Consider the following 21,522-nt stretch of genomic DNA (forward strand, 5'->3'; position numbering starts at 1 on the left):
TAACCTAGAAGTGACAAAAGCATGGATTAATTTTTCTGCATCATTTTTGGACAGAAAGTTTCTGATTTTTGCAATGTTACGTAGATGGGAAAAAGCATTCCTTGAAATGGTCTTGATATGTTCTTCAAAAGAGAGATCAGGGTCCAGAGTAATGCCGAGGTCCTTCACAGTTTTATTTGAGACGACTGTACAACCATTAAGATTAATTGTCAGATTCAACAGAAGATCTCTTTGTTTCTTGGGACCTAGAACAAGCATCTCTGTTTTGTCCGAGTTTAAAAGTAGAAAGTTTGCAGCCATCCACTTCCTTATGTCTGAAACACATGCTTCTAGCAAGGGCAATTTTGGGGCTTCACCATGTTTCATTGAAATGTACAGCTGTGTGTCATCCGCATAGCAGTGAAAGTTAACATTATGTTTTCGAATAACATCCCCAAGAGGTAAAATATATAGTGAAAACAATAGTGGTCCTAAAACGGAACCTTGAGGAACACCGAAATTTACAGTTGATTTGTCAGAGGTTGTAATGTAATTACAGGTTGTAATGTAACAAAATAGGAAAAATGCCAAAGGGGGGAAACTTTTGCAAGGTACTGTATATAAAACATCATTCTGAAGAAGAAAAAAACATTTCCTTTGTGCCGTAATTATATACATTTTCCTCACAATGTGTTTACTGCTTTTGCTTCCTTAAAACGTATTAAAACAGTTTAGATCTTAGAACATAAAAGAATGCAGATTAGCCACCCCATCAATAATGATTTTTTATTTGTTTAAAGATGGTAGTATTTAAAAAACAACAAGTGAAAGTATTTACAAAACGTTCAGTGTAACAAATTTCTCACTGTCCTATATTTAATGAACAGAATTTCACAGTGCAAAATATACCCGGACATACTATACAATAGATTATTTACATGTGATATCTGGACAAAGTAAAAAAGCTTTAATCTCAATGATTTATTCATAACAAACAAAGTCACATATAAAAACATACCAAATGTAGCAATAACAAAGTCTGTTATATGGGGTTAGATGCAGAGCAGGCCTCAAGCAGGCATATCTATGTGCTGAAAACAGGAAGTTGTCTTTTAAAAAAAAAAACGTGTTAACAAATCACTTAATAATCACTTCATATATAGACAGGATCCCTCTCTCATCTTGACCTCTTACACTACGAAATAACATGTCTTGTTTTTTGTTTGAATTGGGAAATAATCATAACTTGACGCACAAACATCTCAAGCCACCATAGTAGATCGGAGCCAAAATCAACAACAACAAAAAAAGATCAAAGTCCGGCCTCCTGTGGAAGAGCCCTGACTAGTTCCATGCTGACTGGCATAGAAATAGGTTCATCATATCTGTATCTACAGTGACAACTACCAAGTGTGCACTTAAGTAAGAAGGGACGGACACTGTCGAGGAGTTGGAAGGAATTGTGGGAGGTGTAGTCTTGTTGTGGACAGCGTTCACTTCAAGTTGCCACAATACAACAACAGATTTCTCAAGTCGATTTGCAATGCCATCAACAGCAACATGATAGCAGTAAAACATCATGGGAACTGAAACAATCATTATGTAAATAGAAGACAATTGCTGCCCCACAAAACGTTTTCTAAATGTTTTTCCACATTTTTCATAATCAACCACCAGGTGAAAAAAGGAAGGACAAATCAAAAGAAACTGCTGCGGTAGAACTGTTGAAGCAACAGGCTGGCTGTTGGTAACAAGGTTGGGTTAATGTTACAATACGTTCCAGAGGTGACACAAAGTCAAGTCAAAGGGTGAATTCAAAATGGCTCCCAAATTTCTTCTAGTCAAAAGTGATGTACTATTTATATTTAGCCTAGCATTTCTTCACATACACATTGGAGCAGAATCAAAGTAGAGTATCTACCCGAACCGTCTTTTCAGAGGCGAAACCAGTTTACTTCATCTTTTTTGGAAAAGTGCTTTCTACACGCGTAAACAAACAACACAGCAACATTGTCAGTCACCTCCTTGTCTGAAGGACAAGTGGAGAAACAAGTTCATGTCAAGCCTGGCATGTTTTCTTCAAAAGTCTCATTGAATGCAGCCCTACATTGAACACCACACATTGGCTGCTACTGTAGGCTGAATGATAGAACAGCTATTTCCGTGTTCAAATGTTATAGGAGGCATTTGTTCCATTGTTTTTGATGGTAGACCATTCTGGTAGGCCAACATTATAATCAAATAGCCACAGTAGCCAACTTGACTTGACCACTGTTAAAACTAACTTAAAAGTGGGTACAGCCTCAGTGTTCGGAAGTGGGACAGAATTTTCACAACATTCAAGTTTGCGCTCAGCGGAACTGAAGTTTGCTCAGTGATTAAAAAAATCAGAGGAAACATTGCTCATGAACCTTCTAGTGTAGTGTGAAACGTTACAAGGATTAGATGGCTTGGTGTTAAGAGTACAGTTTTAACAATCATACTGGTAGAATCTACAGTATACTGACACTATGGCAACCCCATACCGCAGGGATCATCAACTAGATTCAGCCGTGGGCCGATTTTTTTTTCCTGAGTGGGGGGGGAACATAATTGCAAAAAATGTGTAGACTGCAAATTAAACGCAAGAAGCCCAAAAATATATAATGTTTGACTAGAACAGAATAATTTCAAACCTTACATAACCTTCCAATAACCTTCAAAGCTTACATTTCTATATGATCACGTGTCTCTCTATTCTGCATAGGAATACTTGGGAACAGACTTCTTAAATTAAAATAACTTGGAGCTGATTTCCTAGTTTTAATAGTTCATTTATGAAAACCAATTTGACCCGTGGACCGCCAGTTGGGGAACCCTGCTGTACAGAACCAATCATGTTAGGCTTTTAAACATAGACTGTTAAAGTCATCAACCACAGTGTTTAAAGGCTAGTATCTATATAAATATAGACCTGAATCTTGACCAGCAGGTGGCGCAAGACAAGAAGAAAGGAGTAAGAGGAAGGCCACAAACAAATCCTCTGTGGTAGGAGCAACAGGCTGGCTTTTGGTTGTAAGAGTGGTTGTTGTACAGTCTTGCGAAACCCTCTTTCAGAAGGGAAAACAGTTTTACTACATGTTTTCAGAAAAGTGCTGTGTTCAAATTGAATGGTACAGAACCGTGTGTTAAGTTATAGTGATTAGATGGTCTGGTGTTACAGTATAGTAATAACAACCACTATGGTCAAATCTACAGTATAGGAAACGTGGAATGTTAAACCATGCACCTTGTAGTACAGTGTGTACATTGATTAGATTACCTGGTATTACAGTATACCAATGTTCTGCAGTGGTAGAATCTAGAGCATTATGACACCATGGCAACCCTGTATAGAAACATTGATGTATAGGGCAGTTACATATCATTTGTAATCAACCACAGACCTTAAAGGCTGCCATCATCAGTAGATTATGAAGGAACAGATGCCTCAATCAGAATGACCTGAGTGCCAAAGTGACTGTCATCGGACACTTAACAGGAAACAGTCCATCAAAAGATTGTGATGGTGACAAGCCCATTATTGATCGTCAAGGAAACAGTCCCTTCCAGAGACTGCCCGTTAACGAATCATTTACTAGAAACTGTCACGTTGGTCCTGTGGACTGTCACTGTTTAGACCTAGAGAGAGAGAGAGAGAGAGAGAGAGAGAGAGAGAGAGAGAGAGAGAGAGAGAGAGAGAGAGAGAGAGAGAGAGAGAGAGAGAGAGAGAGAGAGAGAGAGAGAGAGAGAGAGAGAGAGAGAGAGAGAGAGAGAGAGAGAGAGAGAGAGAGAGAGAGAGAGAGAGAGAGAGAGAGAGAGAGAGAGAGAGAGAGAGAGAGAAGAGAAAATAATGTTTTACAATAATAGAAAGTAAAAACAGGAGAGACTTTTCAATCATTTAAAAAATCATGTCCCCTAAGAAACCTTGATGCAGAATAGAAAATACAATATATTTTAGACAGATATATTCATTGTACATGTACAATATAAATATAGATATATTATTTGTAGATTGAGCACATGGACACAGTACCTTCTGCCTCAACATCTCCATCATGCCTGGTGTCTGGTTGGTGGTCACCTAAAAAAGAAAAAGGCTAAGTCAGAATATGATCTGTGACATGTTGTGGAGGAATGCCATCTAACATTTAAATCTCCAGAGGAACATTGCCTCCTTCAAAGTTCAATGAAATTAAGAGTCGGGCGGAAAGAGAAAAGTTAGTCAAGATAGCAAACCTTCCTTCACAGTGCAGATAGGCCCATATTTCACCCAGCATTACATAATAGTATGACCCAAATACATAATCTCCCTTCACCACAGCCATGTAGCTAAACTAACAAAATTCCCCATTGAAACAATGCAAAATTGTCGCCAACTGGTTTGGTAAACAATTAGTAATCATCCGGACTCCATTTTATACTCCACTTGTGACGGATGAAACACTTCCCTTTGACCTACATTCAATCACCATAATAGTCATGTTTAATAGGAAAGCTAAGACCGATACTGTGTGTACAGCATATCAGATATTACACAGGGACAGATACCGGGACGGACTGGGACAAGAAACCAGGCCCATTTCTGGACAGATACTGTATGTACAGCATATCAGATATTACACAGGGACAGATACCGGGATGGACTGGGACAAGAAACCAGGCCCATTCCTGCCCTGTACTTATAGGACAGATACTGTATGTACAGCATATCAGATATTACACAGGGACAGATACCGGGACGGACTGGGACAAGAAACCAGGCCCATTCCTGCCCTGTACTTATAGGACAGATACTGTATGTACAGCATATCAGATATTACACAGGGACAGATACCGGGACGGACTGGGACAAGAAACCAGGCCCATTCCTGCCCTGTACTGATAGGACAGATACTGTATGTACAGCATATCAGATATTACACAGGGACAGATACCGGGACGGACTGGGACAGACACAATGTAAACAAAGTATCTCCCTCTGAAGCAACACTAAAGAGGAACTGATGGAGGATGTGGTTAGTAAGGAGATTTGGAAGGGTGAGAACAGACAGAAATGTGTTCCGGGTGAGTGGCCACAGTTCCCCAGTTTTACTGTCCAAGGCTGAGTGGCGAGTTTCACAAACCAAAATCACGTGAATGCTAGCCTGGTCAAATATCTGTTTATACTACTCTTGCCAACTCCATAGCTCATTGTCAAGACAAAAATGTTAGGCATGACAATGAGTGACAAGGATTTGGAATGATAGCCCAAACAGACTGGCACTCAGGCTATGTGAATGCATTATGGAGTGTTGTTATAATTTATAACAGCTATAAAAGTATTATACAAAGTTCTAATTTATAACAGTTATAAAAGTATAAAACAAAAACATAAAACATCATTCCAAATATGATGCTGGTCATTAGAAAGTATATATATTGCTTTTACAGGGAATTCTGTGAACTGTCTAGGAAAGATGGGAAACCATAAATCTAAAGTGACAAATAAATATAAAATATTCAATATTTCAATAAATACTGAATATCGAAGGACATACTCATTAACGGAAATATGGACTGCCTTCGAGCTCCTCTCAAAAATGACACAAAACCTAAATGAAATCAAAAAAGATCATCTTTAAACCAAAAGTAATGTTGATGAACAATAAATAGCCTACTAGTGTAGTTAATGCTTAATCCATTCATAGATAATAGTATTATTATAATATTAAACACTGAGTATACAAAACATCAAGTACACCTGCTCTTTCCATGACATAGACTGACCAGGTGAATCCAGATGAAATCTATGATCCCTTATTGATGTCACCTGTTAAATCCACTTCAACCAGTGTAGATGAAGGGGAGGACACACGTTTTAAGAAGGGTTTAAGCCTTGATATACAATTGAGACATGGATTGTGTATGTGTGCCATTCAGAGGGTGAATGAGCAAGACAAAAGATTTAAGTGCCTTTGAACGGGGTATGGTCGTACGTCCCAGGCGCAATTGTAGAACTGCAACACTACTGGGTTTTTCTACGCTCATCAGTTTCCTGTGTGTATCAAGAATGGTCCACCACCCGAAGGACAACCAGCCAACTTGACACAACTGTGGGAAGCATTGGAGTCAATATGGGCCAGCATCCTTGTGGAACGCTATCGACACCTTGTAGAGTTCATCCCCTGACAAATTGAGGATGTTCTGTGGGCAAAAGGGGTTTGCAACTCAATAATAGGAAGGTGTTCCTAATGTCAGGTATACTCAGTGTATATTATAATAGCAATATGGATTGGATTAAGTATTAACTATACTGTTATTCATGGTTAATAGCATGCCACAACATGCCACTGATTTGACTACTCTAAATGATTGGCTGAGTTACCAGATAACATTACAGGTTGTGTAATACCCAATGCAAAGAAAAAATGGATGGCTGCCAGAGCATGTAGGCTTGGCAGAGGCAGGACCACTGTACAGGGCCACTGTATTACTGAATATGTTTTGTTGATTCCATGTGTAACTCTGTGTTGTTGTATGTGTCGAATTGCTACGCTTTATCTTGGCCAGGTCGCAGTTGTAAATGAGAACTTGTTCTCAACTAGCCTACCTGGTTAAATAAAGGTGAAATAAATAAGCAGGTTAATCTAGCACTAAGCTAGCATGAAAAACATATACATGATGAGATACATGATCAAAGCTCCATGTAATGATATTTGTTAATGGAGTTATACACAGACAACAGTCTCTACTGTATGAGTATGACAATTCATGTACTTACGTAGGGCGGAGCGCCTCTTAAATATCAGCAGCGCAGCAAGGAGTCCAATGACCAGAGATCCTATGACTACAACCGGGGCTAGCCAGTGGGTGGTGGAATCAGAATCCAAATGGTCAGCGTTTATTTCTGGACATACAAAATGGACATAAATTGGGAGTTACAAAATAAATAGGCAATTCATATGAAGTCAAGAGAAAAAGGTTAGTTGTGCTTGGGTCAAAGTCAGTGTCAGGGCGTTTCACACACACAGACTTGAGCTCTGTTCAAATCTGCATGTGTCTTAATAACCTTTTACTGCAGTGGGCTAAATCAAGGTCACACAGAGAGATTGTTAGTCTAAAACAAATCTTGAAGACTGAAATTCAACAAAACCTTTTGACATAGAAACACCGGATTTGTTTAAAAAAATTAAATCTTTATTGGTTTTGAAATTCTGAAAAATATTCATAATCATTTCACCCATGAGGCCAAAGAGGGCACTTTTGGTCATTGACAACAGGAAAGGGCTACTTTACTTCTCATTGCTAAGAACAATTAGTTTTGGCATTAGATGGATCCTTTGTCTTGAAATATCCCCAGCCAGGCTAAAAAACAACAGCTGGAGGACCGCAGAGCAGAAAGAATATTCAAAATGGCTGCCAGAGATGAGAAACACAACTGCAGAGACAGAATGTTCTGGTAAGAAGGTATTATGATGACTGCACTGAATCGTGACAAGAGGGAGCCTTAGAGACAGATTGGAGACTATGAGCTCTAATTTGCAACTGGCGCAGGTAGTTACAACTCCACTATCATTACTTCCCTCTCTATAGACCTATTGGATCAAATCAACCTAGTAATTTCCTATAGGCTCATCAGATGACAAGTAGACTGGGTTAAGCAAACATCGAAGAGCTTCTGGATTCCTGTTGAAACACACATGAATAGAGCTTGCCGGCTTGTAATCCTAAAACCCGCAAATTAGTTATTCTTGGTTCGTTCAGCCATTCCTATGGCGAAAATTCATGGGGGAAAAATACGGTTTTGAGATAAACGCCGAAAATAAGGTCTGAGGTTAACACAGGTTTAGGAGATTTTATACATTTTGTTCTATGAGATAATATCAGTCAGGGTAACATGACCTTTATGAATTATGAAGCCTTTATGTGCTTTATTAAATTACATAAAGGCTTCAAAATTCACAAAATGTTATGTTAACTGACAAAGATTTATCTCGTAGAACTAAACGTATAAAATCTCCTAAGCCTATGTTTACCACAGACCCTATTTTTGGCCTTTATCCAAAAACCCTAGAGAAACTAATTTTCCCCATAGGCTTTGTCGAACAAACCATTGGGGGAGTTAATGCCTACAAAAAGATGCCATTACTATTGCTATCTGTTGTTTCTTCCCCAAACCAAGACATTCCTTTTCTTTTTTCCAGTTTCAAGGAAGATGTTCAGTCAGATTGAGGAGCATTTTATGGCCTGACCTACTCCACTCCTCAGTGACATGTTGTTCTCTCATTATAAGGCTGACTTTTATTGTGCTCCCACATGATAAAGACGTCGTAAAAAGGCCTATACTAATAAATGTAGACTAGATTGAGGCTGAAATGTCCTACAATTATCAGGGTCAGGACGAGGGAATACGAGAGACTGGCATGTTTTGGACTTGACTCTGCTTTTACAAAGGGTGACATCACCAACATATTCATGCCCATAGGTAGCAGCCATGGCAGCACGTACCTGAGACTTGCGGAGCTAACTGGATCACAAATGATGCCACCCCCTCCTCGGCACCATTGCTATTGAGCACTTTGCACGTGTAGTTTGTGTAACTGGATGTAGCCTTCTGCACTGTGAATTTACTGGAGAGGCTAAACAGTCCATCGTCAGTCTCTTTGGCCACCAGTTCAGTCCGGTGCGTCCAATTGTAGCCATCCTGGTCAAACCACCAGATCAACCCTGTCTGTTGCCCGCCTGTAGAGTTGCAGAAAATGGTCACATCTGTGTTCTCTTTGATGTTGGTCTCAGGGATGGAGCTCATGGTTGGAGTTATGTACTTAGCTGGAAGAGAGAGAGAAATCTATCATACATGTGGGTGATATTTGCTACACCAGTAGTTATACAACGTCAGCGGGTAAACATCGTTAAGACAGACTTTGCACCTTTTCAACGTCCATCCGAGGGTTATAACTTGGAATGAGATTACTGGAGGAGTGATTTTTAATGAACTGGAAAGACATTTCTTCTATCTCTAACACACGTTCTAATGTAGTCTGTGTACACTAGGCCTATTGTGTAAACACTGATTGCATGTCGTGGGTAGAATGACATTATGGAGGCTAGTTGTGGACATTCCCACTGGTACTACTCTGTGCCATTTGAGCACTGTCATTCTGAAACAGAAAGTAACTCTGGCTCCTGCTGTACTGTCCAATCACACACACACACACACACACACACACACACACACACACACACACACACACACACACACACACACACACACACACACACACACACACACAAAATAGATCTGAACTCCCCCTGAACATATTCCAGAATAAACATCCTTTCCTAACATCAACTTTGTATCATAACTGTGTGTGTGTGTGTGTGTGTGTGTGTGTGTGTGTGTGTGTGTGTGTGTGTGTGTGTGTGTGAGACAACAACGGAAGTTGAATAGAACTTCATTTCAACACGTTTCGGCATATCGGCATCATAACACCCTGATGAAGGCCATGAGCTGAGACACATTTAAAAAGCTGTTGTATTCAATTCTTATATTGACCTCCAAGAGAGGCTGAATATCTGTTCAGTTTTCTCCTTTCATGAACCTGTGTTGAAAGGTGCTTATCTTTTTATAATCACACTTGGTTGAACTGTAGACAGTACAGGACTCACCTGTGACACTGAGGCTGGTTGTAGCTGTATCATCACCACGGTCTGTGGTCACCATGCATTCATACACCCCCTTATCGGCCATCTTGGTCTTTGTCAACAACAAGGACACATTCATATTATCCTTGTTCCAGGATGGCTCAGCAAATTTAAATCCAGGTGTTAGGTTAGATGTATCTTTATGGAATTCCAACAAAAGAGGATCAGCTTCCACCCTCTTCCAGGTCACGGTCAAGATGGTCACGTTCTCAACAGCTTTGACATTACACTGCAGCAATGACTGCTGACCATAAACCCCATGGTATTCTTCATTACACTCCAGTTTGACAAATGCTGTGAGTGAAATATCATGACAGAGACAAATTGACAATAATACAAGACAGAATTACTGGTATAGTAGTCAGTTTTATCATAATGTGACCAATCTTATCGAACTTTTAGTTAACAATCAGCTGAAAATAATAAATACATTTGTGTATATAACATTCTATAACCATTATTATGGCATTCATGGCACAACTTACTCTCAGAGGAATTTCCAGCTCTGATACAGGCTAAATGGATCGCAAAAAACAGGAAGGTGGTAGCTAAGCTCATCTTTGGATTCCTGAGTGGGAAGAGAGAAATGTACAATGACAACACTTGTCACAGCAGTATGAGGTGTTAGGTTTTAATTATCAGAGTAACTGAACTCGACCCCCTTCATCACTAATCCACGACTCTCCCCCCTTATTAATGTCTTCCACATATGATTGTTTTCTCTACACTCAGTACATTCCCAGCTTCATTGCACCCACCATATACCTTCCTCCTACAGATAACCATTCACTTCTGGTGTAGACCCTCTAAACCTAAGCCTCAATATTTCAATAGGATACCTGATAATTAACCATATCCCAAGTTCAGGAGTTAGAACCCATAATCCATCAGAGGTAAGTCTATAGACTGCCTGTCACTCACAAAGTGCCTCTGGACTGTTCTCTGAAAATGAAAATAAAACAGTGGCTAACAGAAACAAATCCAATTGGACTAAAAGTAAAGTGCTGAATAGGTCTTAACTAAGTACATTGTGAATAAAGGCCTAACATAGGCAACACCGTCCACTGTCCCCTATTTAGCTATCTACTGGTCACCTCCCATCTGGACTGTCAACATGTCTGTTTCAACTATTTCTTTGACAGAGAAATGCAACAAAATGTGAACATTATACAAATAGACAAAAGAGCATAACACTCACTGAAGGAAACACATTCTATTAATAAGGAAACAATTGTGTGGGAGATGACAGTACTGTTTTAAAGTCATTCAAGTGGCCACTAAAGCTGTTGGAGTTATTCTCCCCCATAAAATCCTCAGCGTTTCTAGAGCCAATGCAGCTACACAATGCCCAAAGGACTAAACAGCTGCAATGGGAGAATAAGGGCATTTTTTGGGCTCCCTAGTGAGGGCTTCTGGAGGGACCTTTAATTGAAAGTTGCATGAAATAGGCCTACAGATGCAAGAATGTATGCAATAATCAAGGGACAAATGTGCAATACCCCCCTCTTCAATTTGTTATTTAGCACACTCGTTGTCTAGAATCCCATTACACTTCACTTTAGGGGGAAGTAAATGAGAAGGAAGTTCTGCCAGTACAATTTAGCCCATGAACTTAGCACTTAACTTGATTGTGGTTTGAAGCCAAAAACAAACAAACACTTCCATATAGTATACATGTAGAGAAAGCTCCAACATGTTTGATAAACAAAATTAAACATAACCTGCATGGAAATGCAGCATTCAGACCTTTCACTGGGCAAATATACATAGTTTTGCGATGCAAATAGACACCCACTGGCAGTGGGCACACACTGGTTGAAACAACGTTGTTTCCACGTCATTTAAATGAAATTATGTTGAACCAACATTGACGTTGAATTGACGTCTGTACTATAATGGGCATTCTGAGTCTTTTCGGGGTGCCGGCTCATTTGCCTCTGTTCACTTAAAAGAGAAGGCTCATTGGGTTCCCAAACGGTTCTTCTCTCAAAATTTTTAAAAATGTACATAGAACCATGAAAGAAAATGCTAATCTTCAACGTAAAGCTCAAATGAAGGCTATCATTTTTTTCAGATCGTGAAATGCGCGTTCAGATTTTTTTTTACCTGGCCAAATATGTAATATTACGTTGTTTTTTTTAACACACAGCAAACATGAGCATTGACCAGATTCACAATCTCCCCTTTATTTATTGTTTCTGCAGTGAGGATTCACCCTCTTTCGATAATTATTTTGTAACCTATCTGCATTAAATTTGAGCTCAAAAATCAATAATAGCAGTATTGAGCAAATCATGGAGCCAATTGGCGGCTCTTTTTTTAATCGGTAAACGCACACTTGTAAAGCAATATGGTCAACAATTAATCAACTTTAAATAATATAAAGAGAAGCTAGGCTAGAGACACGGAAAACGTTAAAATCTTACCGCACAAATGCTTCAGGTTGTTACAGTGTGGAAGGTTAGAGTGAATCTGATTTAAATATTACACTGTCAAAACTTTCGGTTTCGATTTGACGCATTGGTCGTTTTATGGTCATTGCAGTACGCAAGCCTCTTAACAGCGGCAAGGTGACCGTTCAGGAGAGGGTTGGTCCTTATACCTTAGTGAATTTATATAAAATATCCAAAATAACAAATGATTAAACATACAAACAAAGGTCTGTTTTAGACATTTTAATAATTTGTCATATGTACAGGACCACAGCAAGTGCCTTGCTCAAGAGATGTTTCACCTAGTTGGCTCAGGATTTCGAACCAGCAACCTTTCGGTTACTGGCCCAACGCGCTTAACCACTTGGCTACCTGCCTAGACCCAGTTCCTTTGCTTTTCTCATGTGAAAATAAATGTCCCCCACAAGTTATCGTTTGTTTGTGCATATATGCCTCCGCACATGCAGGACTTCTACTTTGACACGAAGAAAGCAGAGAGGAGGTCGGTCTATCAGGCTTGGGGATAGCATCGTCACGTCGGGACTAGGGGACCTCATGGAATAGCAGAACTCATGGACGGAGGGGCCTTCAATTATTTAATTGAACAAATGGCGGATGGACAGCATTAAATGAACTTTGTCATCATTGGACTGATGGGTGATTGTGTAGCCCTACAGTTGGAGAATACTGTTCTAGAGCCAATTCATCCAAACACTGGTTGACTTTTGAATTTTCTGTAAAGGTCAGAAATGTAGAGTGTTAACATTGGTGTTTCAAGTGCAGGAGCTGCATGAACTTGGTTATAAAACCCATCCTCCTCATTGGGAAGGAGACCAGGAAGGGTATTGAGCAGCCTTGGGTCCAGATCAAGTGGGCCTACACAAATACGATTTTTTTACGCAAATCATGCTTGTAAAAAAAGTACAATTATTTGTAAAGGACTATAGGTTGATGATTTACTTGTATGTGGATAAGTAATTTAAACTACATTTTATTCAACAATTTAAAAAAGTGGTTGCCTTAGTCACTGAGTCATGTATTGTAATTAATGTATCTGTTTCTGTGATGAAATGAACATTTCTTCAACATTGAATATCACTGTCGCAGCTTGTCACATGTCTGAGAGAGACTTACATGGTTATCAAAATGTCACGCCAGGGTAAACCTACACGAAACACAGCCCTTATTTTAAGTGTTTCTAAAAATCCACTGTGGGAAAAATGATTTGTGGAAAACGATTGGAACCATTTCCCTTCTTGACCGCTAGGTTTTATGGACACCTCCACTGTTGGGCTCTATGGGGCTGAATGGCACAACAAAACAACAAGACGCCACGCTCTCCAACCTGTCCATCATAGAGCGGGCTACAGAAGAAACATCAAAGAATATCGATAATCTGTCATAAACTGTCAATCAACTACACAAAACTGTGAGCGAGAACAAGGAAAAGATAACGTTCCTAGAGAATGAGCTGAAGAAAATGCAATCCAAAAATAATGAGCTGTGTGAGAATGTAGCTGAACTTCAAAGGAACTCTCGCAGGTGGAATCTGAAAATCCAAGGTGTAAAAGAGGTAGAGGGAGAGGATATTAGAGAAGTTGTCATTAATATCCTGGGAAAAGTGGCTCTGTGCATCAGACAGGCGAAGAGACTTGATTGATGTGGTACATCGACTTGGGAAACGAAGATCTGATGGACCCCCTCGCAATATCATCTTGCGCTTAACTATGCACCATTACAGGGACATCATATGGAAAATGGCCTAGGGGAACACGTTTCTGGACGAGAAGAAGCTCCGCATCAAAGAAGCTCTGATACCGCAGGATCAGGCTGCCAGAGAGAAACTGCGGCCTCTTATACAGAAGGCGCGACAAGAGGGAAAGAAGGCGGGTTTCAAGGGCCCACACGCGTTTATCGAAGGAAGAATGATTACTGGGTAACCAAATTGGAACTGTGAGTACTACCATGAGTACAGTTAATGTACTGCCACGAATAAACATATCGTTCGAACTACAACTGATGAACACTTGCCAAAGAAAAGGAAGTAAATAGATTTGTTATTCTGTTAACCACCGCTGCCTCAGCTGAGCGTAGTTTTCCGTCGGAGTAATCCTCTCAAGGTTCAGTGTTTGTTTTATTGTTCACATTAATACTTGTTGTCTAATTTGTGTTCTTTCTTTTTTAATGCAAGAGTTCGTTTTCAATTCACTCAATATTGTTAGTCTGAATGCTAGGGGTTTGAGAAATCCTACAAAAAGAAAAGCTTTATTTTTATACTGTAAACGCAGTGACTCAGATTTTGTCCTTCTTCAGGAAACTCATTCGGGTGAAAGTGATTTGAAATGTTGGAAAGCACAATGGGGAGATATGGCCTATTTCAGTCATGGGTCAAATCATTCTGCTGGTGTTTTGACACTTATGCACAAGTTTAAATGTGACATTCTAGAATCCACATCTTCACAAGACGGCAGATGGGTCATACTAACTGTTAAATTTGACAATGCTATTTTCATCATCTGTAATGTATACGGACATAACTCACATGCTCCTAATAAGACCCTTTTTACCCAATTTACCAGGAAAGTACAGGATTTACGCAACAAATACTCAGAGGCCTTTCTAATTATTTCAAGGGATTTTAATGAAACACCTGATGCATCTGCTGATCGTTTTCTTCCTAGAACGACTCAAAACCCTCAAAATAGTAACATTATCATTACATTATGCATGGATCTCTGTGTTGAGGATGCCTGGCGTTATTTCAATCCGGATGCTAAGGGTTATATCTGGACCAACAAAACTATGTCACATAAATATAGAATAGATTTATTCCTAATTTCCCCTTGTTTGTTACAATTTGTTATAGATGTAGATCATCAGTGTCTCCTGACCCCTCCTGTCTCAGCCTCCAGTATTTATGCTGCAGTAGTTTATGTGTCGGGGCGCTAGGGTCAGTTTGTTATATCTGGAGTACTTCTCCTGTCCTATTCGGTGTCCTGTGTGAATCTAAGTGTGCGTTCTTTAATTCTCTCCTTCTCTCTTTCTCTCTCTCGGAGGACCTGAGCCCTAGGACCATGCCCCAGGACTACCTGACATGATGACTCCTTGCTGTCCCCAGTCCACCTGGCCGTGCTGCTGCTCCAGTTTCAACTGTTCTGCCTTATTATTATTTGACCATGCTGGTCATTTATGAACATTTGAACATCTTGGCCATGTTCTGTTATAATCTCCACCCGGCACAGCCAGAAGAGGACTGGCCACCCCACATAGCCTGGTTCCTCTCTAGGTTTCTTCCTAGGTTTTGGCCTTTCTAGGGAGTTTTTCCTAGCCACCATGCTTCTACACCTGCATTGCTTGCTGTTTGGGGTTTTAGGCTGGGTTTCTGTACAGCACTTTGAGATATCAGTTGATGTACGAAGGGCTATATAAATACATTTGATTTGATTTGATGATCAGCTGGCTTGCTTTTCTGATCATCACTTGATTTCCCTGAATTTACAAGCTACTAAAAAAATCAACAGGTACTGGAGGATATTGGAAATTAAACAACACCCTTCTTAAAGATACTGCTCTCATCGAAAACATCACATCATTAGCTAAAGATATTTTTGCAAGAAAAGACATCGGTCATGGAAGTAGATGGGAATTTTTCAAATATAAAGTCAGAGTGGTTGCCATTAAACGGGCCAAAGAGCTGATGCGATTAAAGAACCTTAGAGAAAAGGAGATGATGAGCAATCTTGACAGTTTTCTAAAGAAAGATAATCTATCTGAAGAAGAGGAGTCTGTGTTCAGGTCTTTACAACTAGAATTAGAACAGATTTACACGGATCTGGCAAAGGGCGCCTTTGTAAGGTCAAGAGCAAAATGAATTGAAGAGGGGGAAAGAAACACTAGTTACTTTTCTTTCACTTGAAAAGAGAAACTACAAAAGAAAATCTATAACTGCACTCCAAATTAACGATGTTTTATGCAAAGATCCCATTACAATATCATCATTTGTCAATTCCTTTTATGAAACACTTTACAGCTCTCAATTTCAGGGAGATGGTTGTGAAAGCTACATTTGCCACATTCAGAATTATGTCCCTGTAATTGAGAATGATTTCCACTCAGTTTGCGATTCACCTGTGTCAATTGGAGAAATTAAAGAGGCTCTGAATTCAATGAAAAAAAGGTAAATCACCTGGCCCTGATGGCCTGTCAGTTGAATTCTATAGACAGTTTTGGGAGTTACTAGAAGACCCAATTTTCAATATCTTTCAAGATTGCATTAAAAATGGGGAAATGGTCTCCACTATGAAACAGGGCCTTGTTTCACTGATTCCGAAGCCCGATAAAGACCCTTCTCTCATTGACAATTGGAGACCAATTACTTTATTAAATGTTGATTACAAATTGATTGCTCTGGTTTATGCCAAAAGATTAAAGAAAGGAATAGATAGCATTATAAATGAGACTCAAACAGGATTTATGAAGGGCTGTCACATAAGCTCTAACATTCGTTTAATCTTGGACCTTATAGATTATTCAGATGCAATTGACTCAGATGTGGTTGCCCTATTTTTGGACTTCTGTAAAGCCTTTGACACAATTGAACATGAATTTCTCTTTAGGTATCTTAAACTTTTTGGATTTGGTGAACATTTTATTAAAGTAATTTGCATATTTTACAAAGATATAAATAGTTATGTGCTTCTAAACCTTAATACTTCCAAAATATTCAGTATCAACAGAAGTGTACGACAGGGATGCCCAATTCCGCCATTTTTATTCATTTTGGTTGTGGAACTTCCATCTCTAGATATTCTGAATAATGCACATGTGTATGGCTTAACCATTTTTAACAAAGAAATCCAAATCTGTCAACTGCCTGATGATACTACTCTTTTCTTAGGAGACAAAGACCAGGTCGCCCATGCCCTTAATGCTATAACTGCATTTTCTATTGCATCAGGATTAATGCTGAATGTTTCTAAATGTGAAATATTATGTTTATTTGACTCTGATGATAAAGAAATAGAAAACATTCCTGTAAAGGACTGTGTTAAATATTTAGGAATACATTTGTCAAATAAACACTTAGTCAGACAACATTTGAATTTCTCTCCTAAAATTAAGAGAACTAAAAATATATTTAATAATTGGCTACAAAGAGATCTTTCTATACTTGGGAGAGTACTTCTGTCCAGGGCAGAGGGACTGTCGTTTTGTGTACCCCTCATCATCTTTATGTGTAAATCCAGCTACTTGTAAAGAGATCAATATGGCCTTTCTTGACTTCATCTGGAAAAATAAGTCTCACAAACTAAAAAAACATGTCCTTTCTAACAAAAGAGCTGAAGGCGGTCTAGAAGTGTTGGTTTTTGTTGACATAAATAACACTTTCAAGATAAACTGGTTGAGAAAATGTTTGATCAATACTGATTCAATATGGTATTTCATTCCAAATAATCTGTTTAATAAATTGGGAGGTCTTCAATTTTTACTGAAATGTAATTATATTCCTGAAAGATTACCTGCTAAATTGGCTAGGTTTCACCAACAAGCTTTAATGGCCTGGAAAATATGTTTCCTGCACAATTTTCCCCCACATAAAGCTCTTTTGTGGAATAATTCAGACATAACTGTAAGGAATAAGTCATTGTTCTACCCCAGCTGGCATGAGAGGAATATTGACTTTGTTCTTGATATTTTCGACAACAAGGGTAATATTCTCACATAAACAATTTATAACATTGAAATAGTTTCCAATACCTTTCAGAGAGTTGATTTCTGTGATCAAAGCCGTTCCCAGTGGTCTAACTACACTAATGAAAACTCATCTTCATTTTGTGAATAATCACAAAGTTTATCCAGAACTCAGATTGGAAGGCGTGGGCTTACTTGAGAAATCTTGTTGTAATAAATATATAAGACAAATTCTTCATTCACAACTCCCAACTTACACCGAGAGGAAAGTTTTTCTGGAACATGCTTATTCCTGACATTGTCTGGAAAAATGCATGGTTAAGGCCTGACAAATACTGTACACCAAACAAAGTTAAGGAAGTGCACTTCAACATTTTACATAAGATATATCCATGTAATTCTATGATTTCCAAATTTGTGGCTATTGATGATATCTGCGTTTTCTGTGACAAAGAAGGTGAGAATCTGTCTCACTTGTTCTTTGAATGTAAATTTGTTATTTACCATTATGAACACTGCCTATCTTTTTGACATGAAAGATATATGTTACTATTGCAATGATAACAAAACCACTGAAATGATTGTTAATGTTTTTATTCTTGTTGCCAAATACTTTATACACAAACAAAAATGTCAAAATTATATACCAAAATTACAAATTTTTCTGATTAAATGTAATTATCTTATTAAAACACTAACCCTAGTGAATAACAACAAGAATAACATCTTCCTGAATCATTATAATAAGATCTTTTCAGAGTGAATATATTTGCACTTAAATTGCATATATTTTTGTATTATTTTATTGATATTTTTGTCTGTGTTTGGTTTGTTAGACATGTTTGATGTAGCAATGTAAGTTGATTTTTGCATTATGAATAAAATAAAACTAAAAATACAATTCTATATTTTTTTAAATGTTGAAAACATTTAAAGCTTTGGAAGTGGAGAGGAGAAAATGGCGACTGCTCTTGAATCTGAAAGTGCAGCAAGTGAAGTCAAATCAAATCAAATTGTATTTGTCACATGTGCCGAATACAACCTTACCTTTAAATGCTTACTTACAAGCCCTTAACCAACAATGCAGTTCAAGAAAGAGTTAATAAAATATTTACTAAATAAACTAAAGTTTAAAAAATCTAATTAATCAAAAGGTAACACAAGAAATTTACATAACAATAACGAGGCTATATAAAGGGTACCGGCACCAAGTCAATGTGCGGGGGTACAGGTTAGTCAAGGTCATTTGTAATGTGACTATGCATAGATAATAAGCAGCGCGTAGCATTCAATTAGTTGTTCAGCAGTCTTATGGCTTGGGGGAAGAAGCTTTTTGGTCCTAGACTTGGTGCTCTAGTACCGCTTGCCATGAGGTAGCAGAGAGAACAGTCTACGACTTGGGTGACTGGAGTCTACTTTTTTGGGGCCTTTCTCTGACACTGCCTGGTATAGAAGTCCTGGATGGCAGGAAGCTTGGCCCCAGTGATCTCCTGGGCCGTACGCACTACCCTCTGTAGTGCCTTACAGTCAGATGCCAAACAGTTGCCATACCAGGTGGTGATGCAACCGGTCAGGATGCTCTGCAACCGGTCAGGATGCTCTCGATGGTGCAGTTGCAGAACTTTTGAGGATTTGGGGACCCATGCCAAATCTTTTCAGTCTCTTGGGGGGAAAAGGTGTTGTCGTGCCCTCTTCACAACTGTCTTGGTGTGTTTGGACCATGATAGTTTGTAGGTGATGTGGACACCAAGGAACTTGAAACTCTCGACCCGCTCCACTTCAGTCCCGTCAATGTTAATATGGGCCTGTTTCGGCCCTCCTTTTCCTATAATTTACGATCAGCTCCTTTGTCTTGCTGACAATGAGAGAGAGGTTGTTGTCCTGGCACCACACTGCCAGGTCTCTGACCTCCTCCCTATAGGCTGTCTCATCATTATCAGTGATCAGGCCTACCACTGTTGTGTCGTCAGGAAACTTAACGATGGTGTTGGAGTCGTACTTGGCCACACAGTCGTGGGTGAACAGGGAGTACAGGAGGAGACTAAGCACGCACCCCTGAGATGTGATAATGAATGGAAATTAGTGAAATAAAGACTAGAATAAAACGAGCAAAGGTTTTAGTAGAAGGACTGGTCCAATAATGCCTTTCTTATTGGACTGAGCTTTTTGGACAAGGAAATCAAATTTGGGAAATCAAGAACTGTGAAGAAAAACAGTGGGAAAGATGGATTCAGTCAAGGTGACGAGAAGCGGCCTTGTTTTGGTTAATTGTGTTGATGAAGAACAGAAGAAGCTTACACTAGATCTGACTAAATTGTCCACGTCAGAAGTAACCTGTACTGATCGTCGGAGCAGGGCTCCTGCCAAAGGAGTTATAGCTGGGGTCTCGTTGGATATAGATGAGGAGTACCACTCTCAGTGCACGTCGCCTGACCTGTATGGTACATGGAAGGAAGGAGAAAAGCCTGTCGATATTGTTGTTTGAGGGGACTCTACCTGAATATGTGAAGCTTGCATATTTGAGGTATGCAGTGAGAGCATTCGTGTCCAAACCATTACACTGTGAGAATTGTACAGGATATGGTCACGTGTCAAATGTTTGCAGACGGGAGAAGTATGACATTGAAGAATCTGTGAATGGAAAACGTTGCAACTGTGATGGGGATCATACTCCGGACTTCCTTGAGTGCCATGTAAAGGTGAAGGAGGTTGAGGTGTCAAGGATCAGAGCTGTGCAGCAGATCTTCTATGTGGAGGCGGTGAAGAGGGTCAAAGGGGCAATAGACAACAGTGTTGAAGATATGGCGGTGGAGGCATTGCAACCAGCTGCTAGTAGTGTTTTAAGTCAATCGGGTGATCTGGATACACTCATTGTGAAGAAGGTGGATTTTGTGGCATTTATAGCCACAGTGATTCATTGTACTGCACTAGTGTCTAAGAAGTCCAAGAAGCTGGATATCATTATATCTGCAGCTGAGAAGTGTTTGGGGCTCCAAGACTTCATGGCATAAGCACTAGAAGGACTATTGTTGTTAGGAAATGTTCCACCATCACAGGAGGATTCTGAGCCTGTGTTGGGACCTGATTATACTTTTTTTTTAAATTACAGAACAGCAGGTTGATTTTGTTTAGTTCATTTCTTTGTTTTGATAGTTTGTATGATATTTTATTTATTTATAAACCAAATATTTTTTTCCTTATAATCCACCCACACAGTAGGTGGCGGAATGCACATTTAACAATTTCGAACGGCATTAAACTATAGAAGAAGAACATCACCATTTAATCTGCTCGAGGCAGAAGATGGCGGAAACTGAGGTTTTGTTTGAAACTGCTAGTGAGTCGGGTGAAGCTAATATGTACAGGAAGTGAGAATGAGTGGGTTACCATGGCGAAGAAAAAGGGAAACAAGATAAGTAAAAAGGAAACCACTAGACTGGTTTTTAGTCGGGAGTGAGAGTTTTGGATCAACGCTACTTGGGAAGTCAATTTAACATCACAAGGAAAATCTGGATTGTTTTGAAGGAAAGTGTGGAGGCGGTAAGAGTCACAAGAAGTGGTCTATATTTAGATTTGGTTGTGTGTCTGCGGAGCAGAAGAAGCGTGTTAAGACTCAAAAATATATCTGAGTGAATTGTTTCCTGTACGGATTTTCGTAGCAAGGCGCCAATCAAAGGGGGCTATTTCTGGTGCGGCGGAAGAAATACAAGGCAGA

The 21,522-nt window shown here is 39.3% G+C and overlaps 1 protein-coding gene across 1 annotated transcript; it reads right to left on the bottom strand.

Moving 5' to 3' along the window:
- Nucleotides 1–750: 750 nt before the first annotated feature.
- On the bottom strand, nucleotides 751–12,199 carry LOC112230286 (CD276 antigen homolog). The gene is made up of 7 exons (XM_042310634.1): nucleotides 12,111–12,199; nucleotides 10,170–10,252; nucleotides 9,649–9,978; nucleotides 8,488–8,808; nucleotides 6,761–6,886; nucleotides 4,034–4,081; nucleotides 751–3,639 (listed from the first exon to the last, which is right to left on the bottom strand). The coding sequence occupies exons 2-7, from the start codon at nucleotides 10,240–10,242 to the stop codon at nucleotides 3,596–3,598; spliced, it is 942 nt and encodes a 313-aa protein (XP_042166568.1). The 5' UTR covers nucleotides 10,243–10,252; nucleotides 12,111–12,199; the 3' UTR covers nucleotides 751–3,595.
- Nucleotides 12,200–21,522: the final 9,323 nt, after the last annotated feature.

This window comes from Oncorhynchus tshawytscha, linkage group LG32 (assembly GCF_018296145.1).
Source record: "Oncorhynchus tshawytscha isolate Ot180627B linkage group LG32, Otsh_v2.0, whole genome shotgun sequence".
Taxonomy (NCBI): domain Eukaryota; kingdom Metazoa; phylum Chordata; class Actinopteri; order Salmoniformes; family Salmonidae; genus Oncorhynchus; species Oncorhynchus tshawytscha.

Excerpts from the sequence above, each read along its gene's own strand:
- LOC112230286 (XM_042310634.1), bottom strand. The coding sequence starts at position 10,242 with ATGAGCTTAGCTACCACCTTCCTGTTTTTTGCGATCCATTTAGCCTGT. Across the intron at positions 9,979-10,169 it reads AGCTGGAAATTCCTCTGAGA|CATTTGTCAAACTGGAGTGT; the intron begins GTAAGTTGTGCC and ends TTTCACTCACAG. Across the intron at positions 3,640-4,033 it reads TGGAGATGTTGAGGCAGAAG|GTCTAAACAGTGACAGTCCA; the intron begins GTACTGTGTCCA and ends CTCTCTCTCTAG.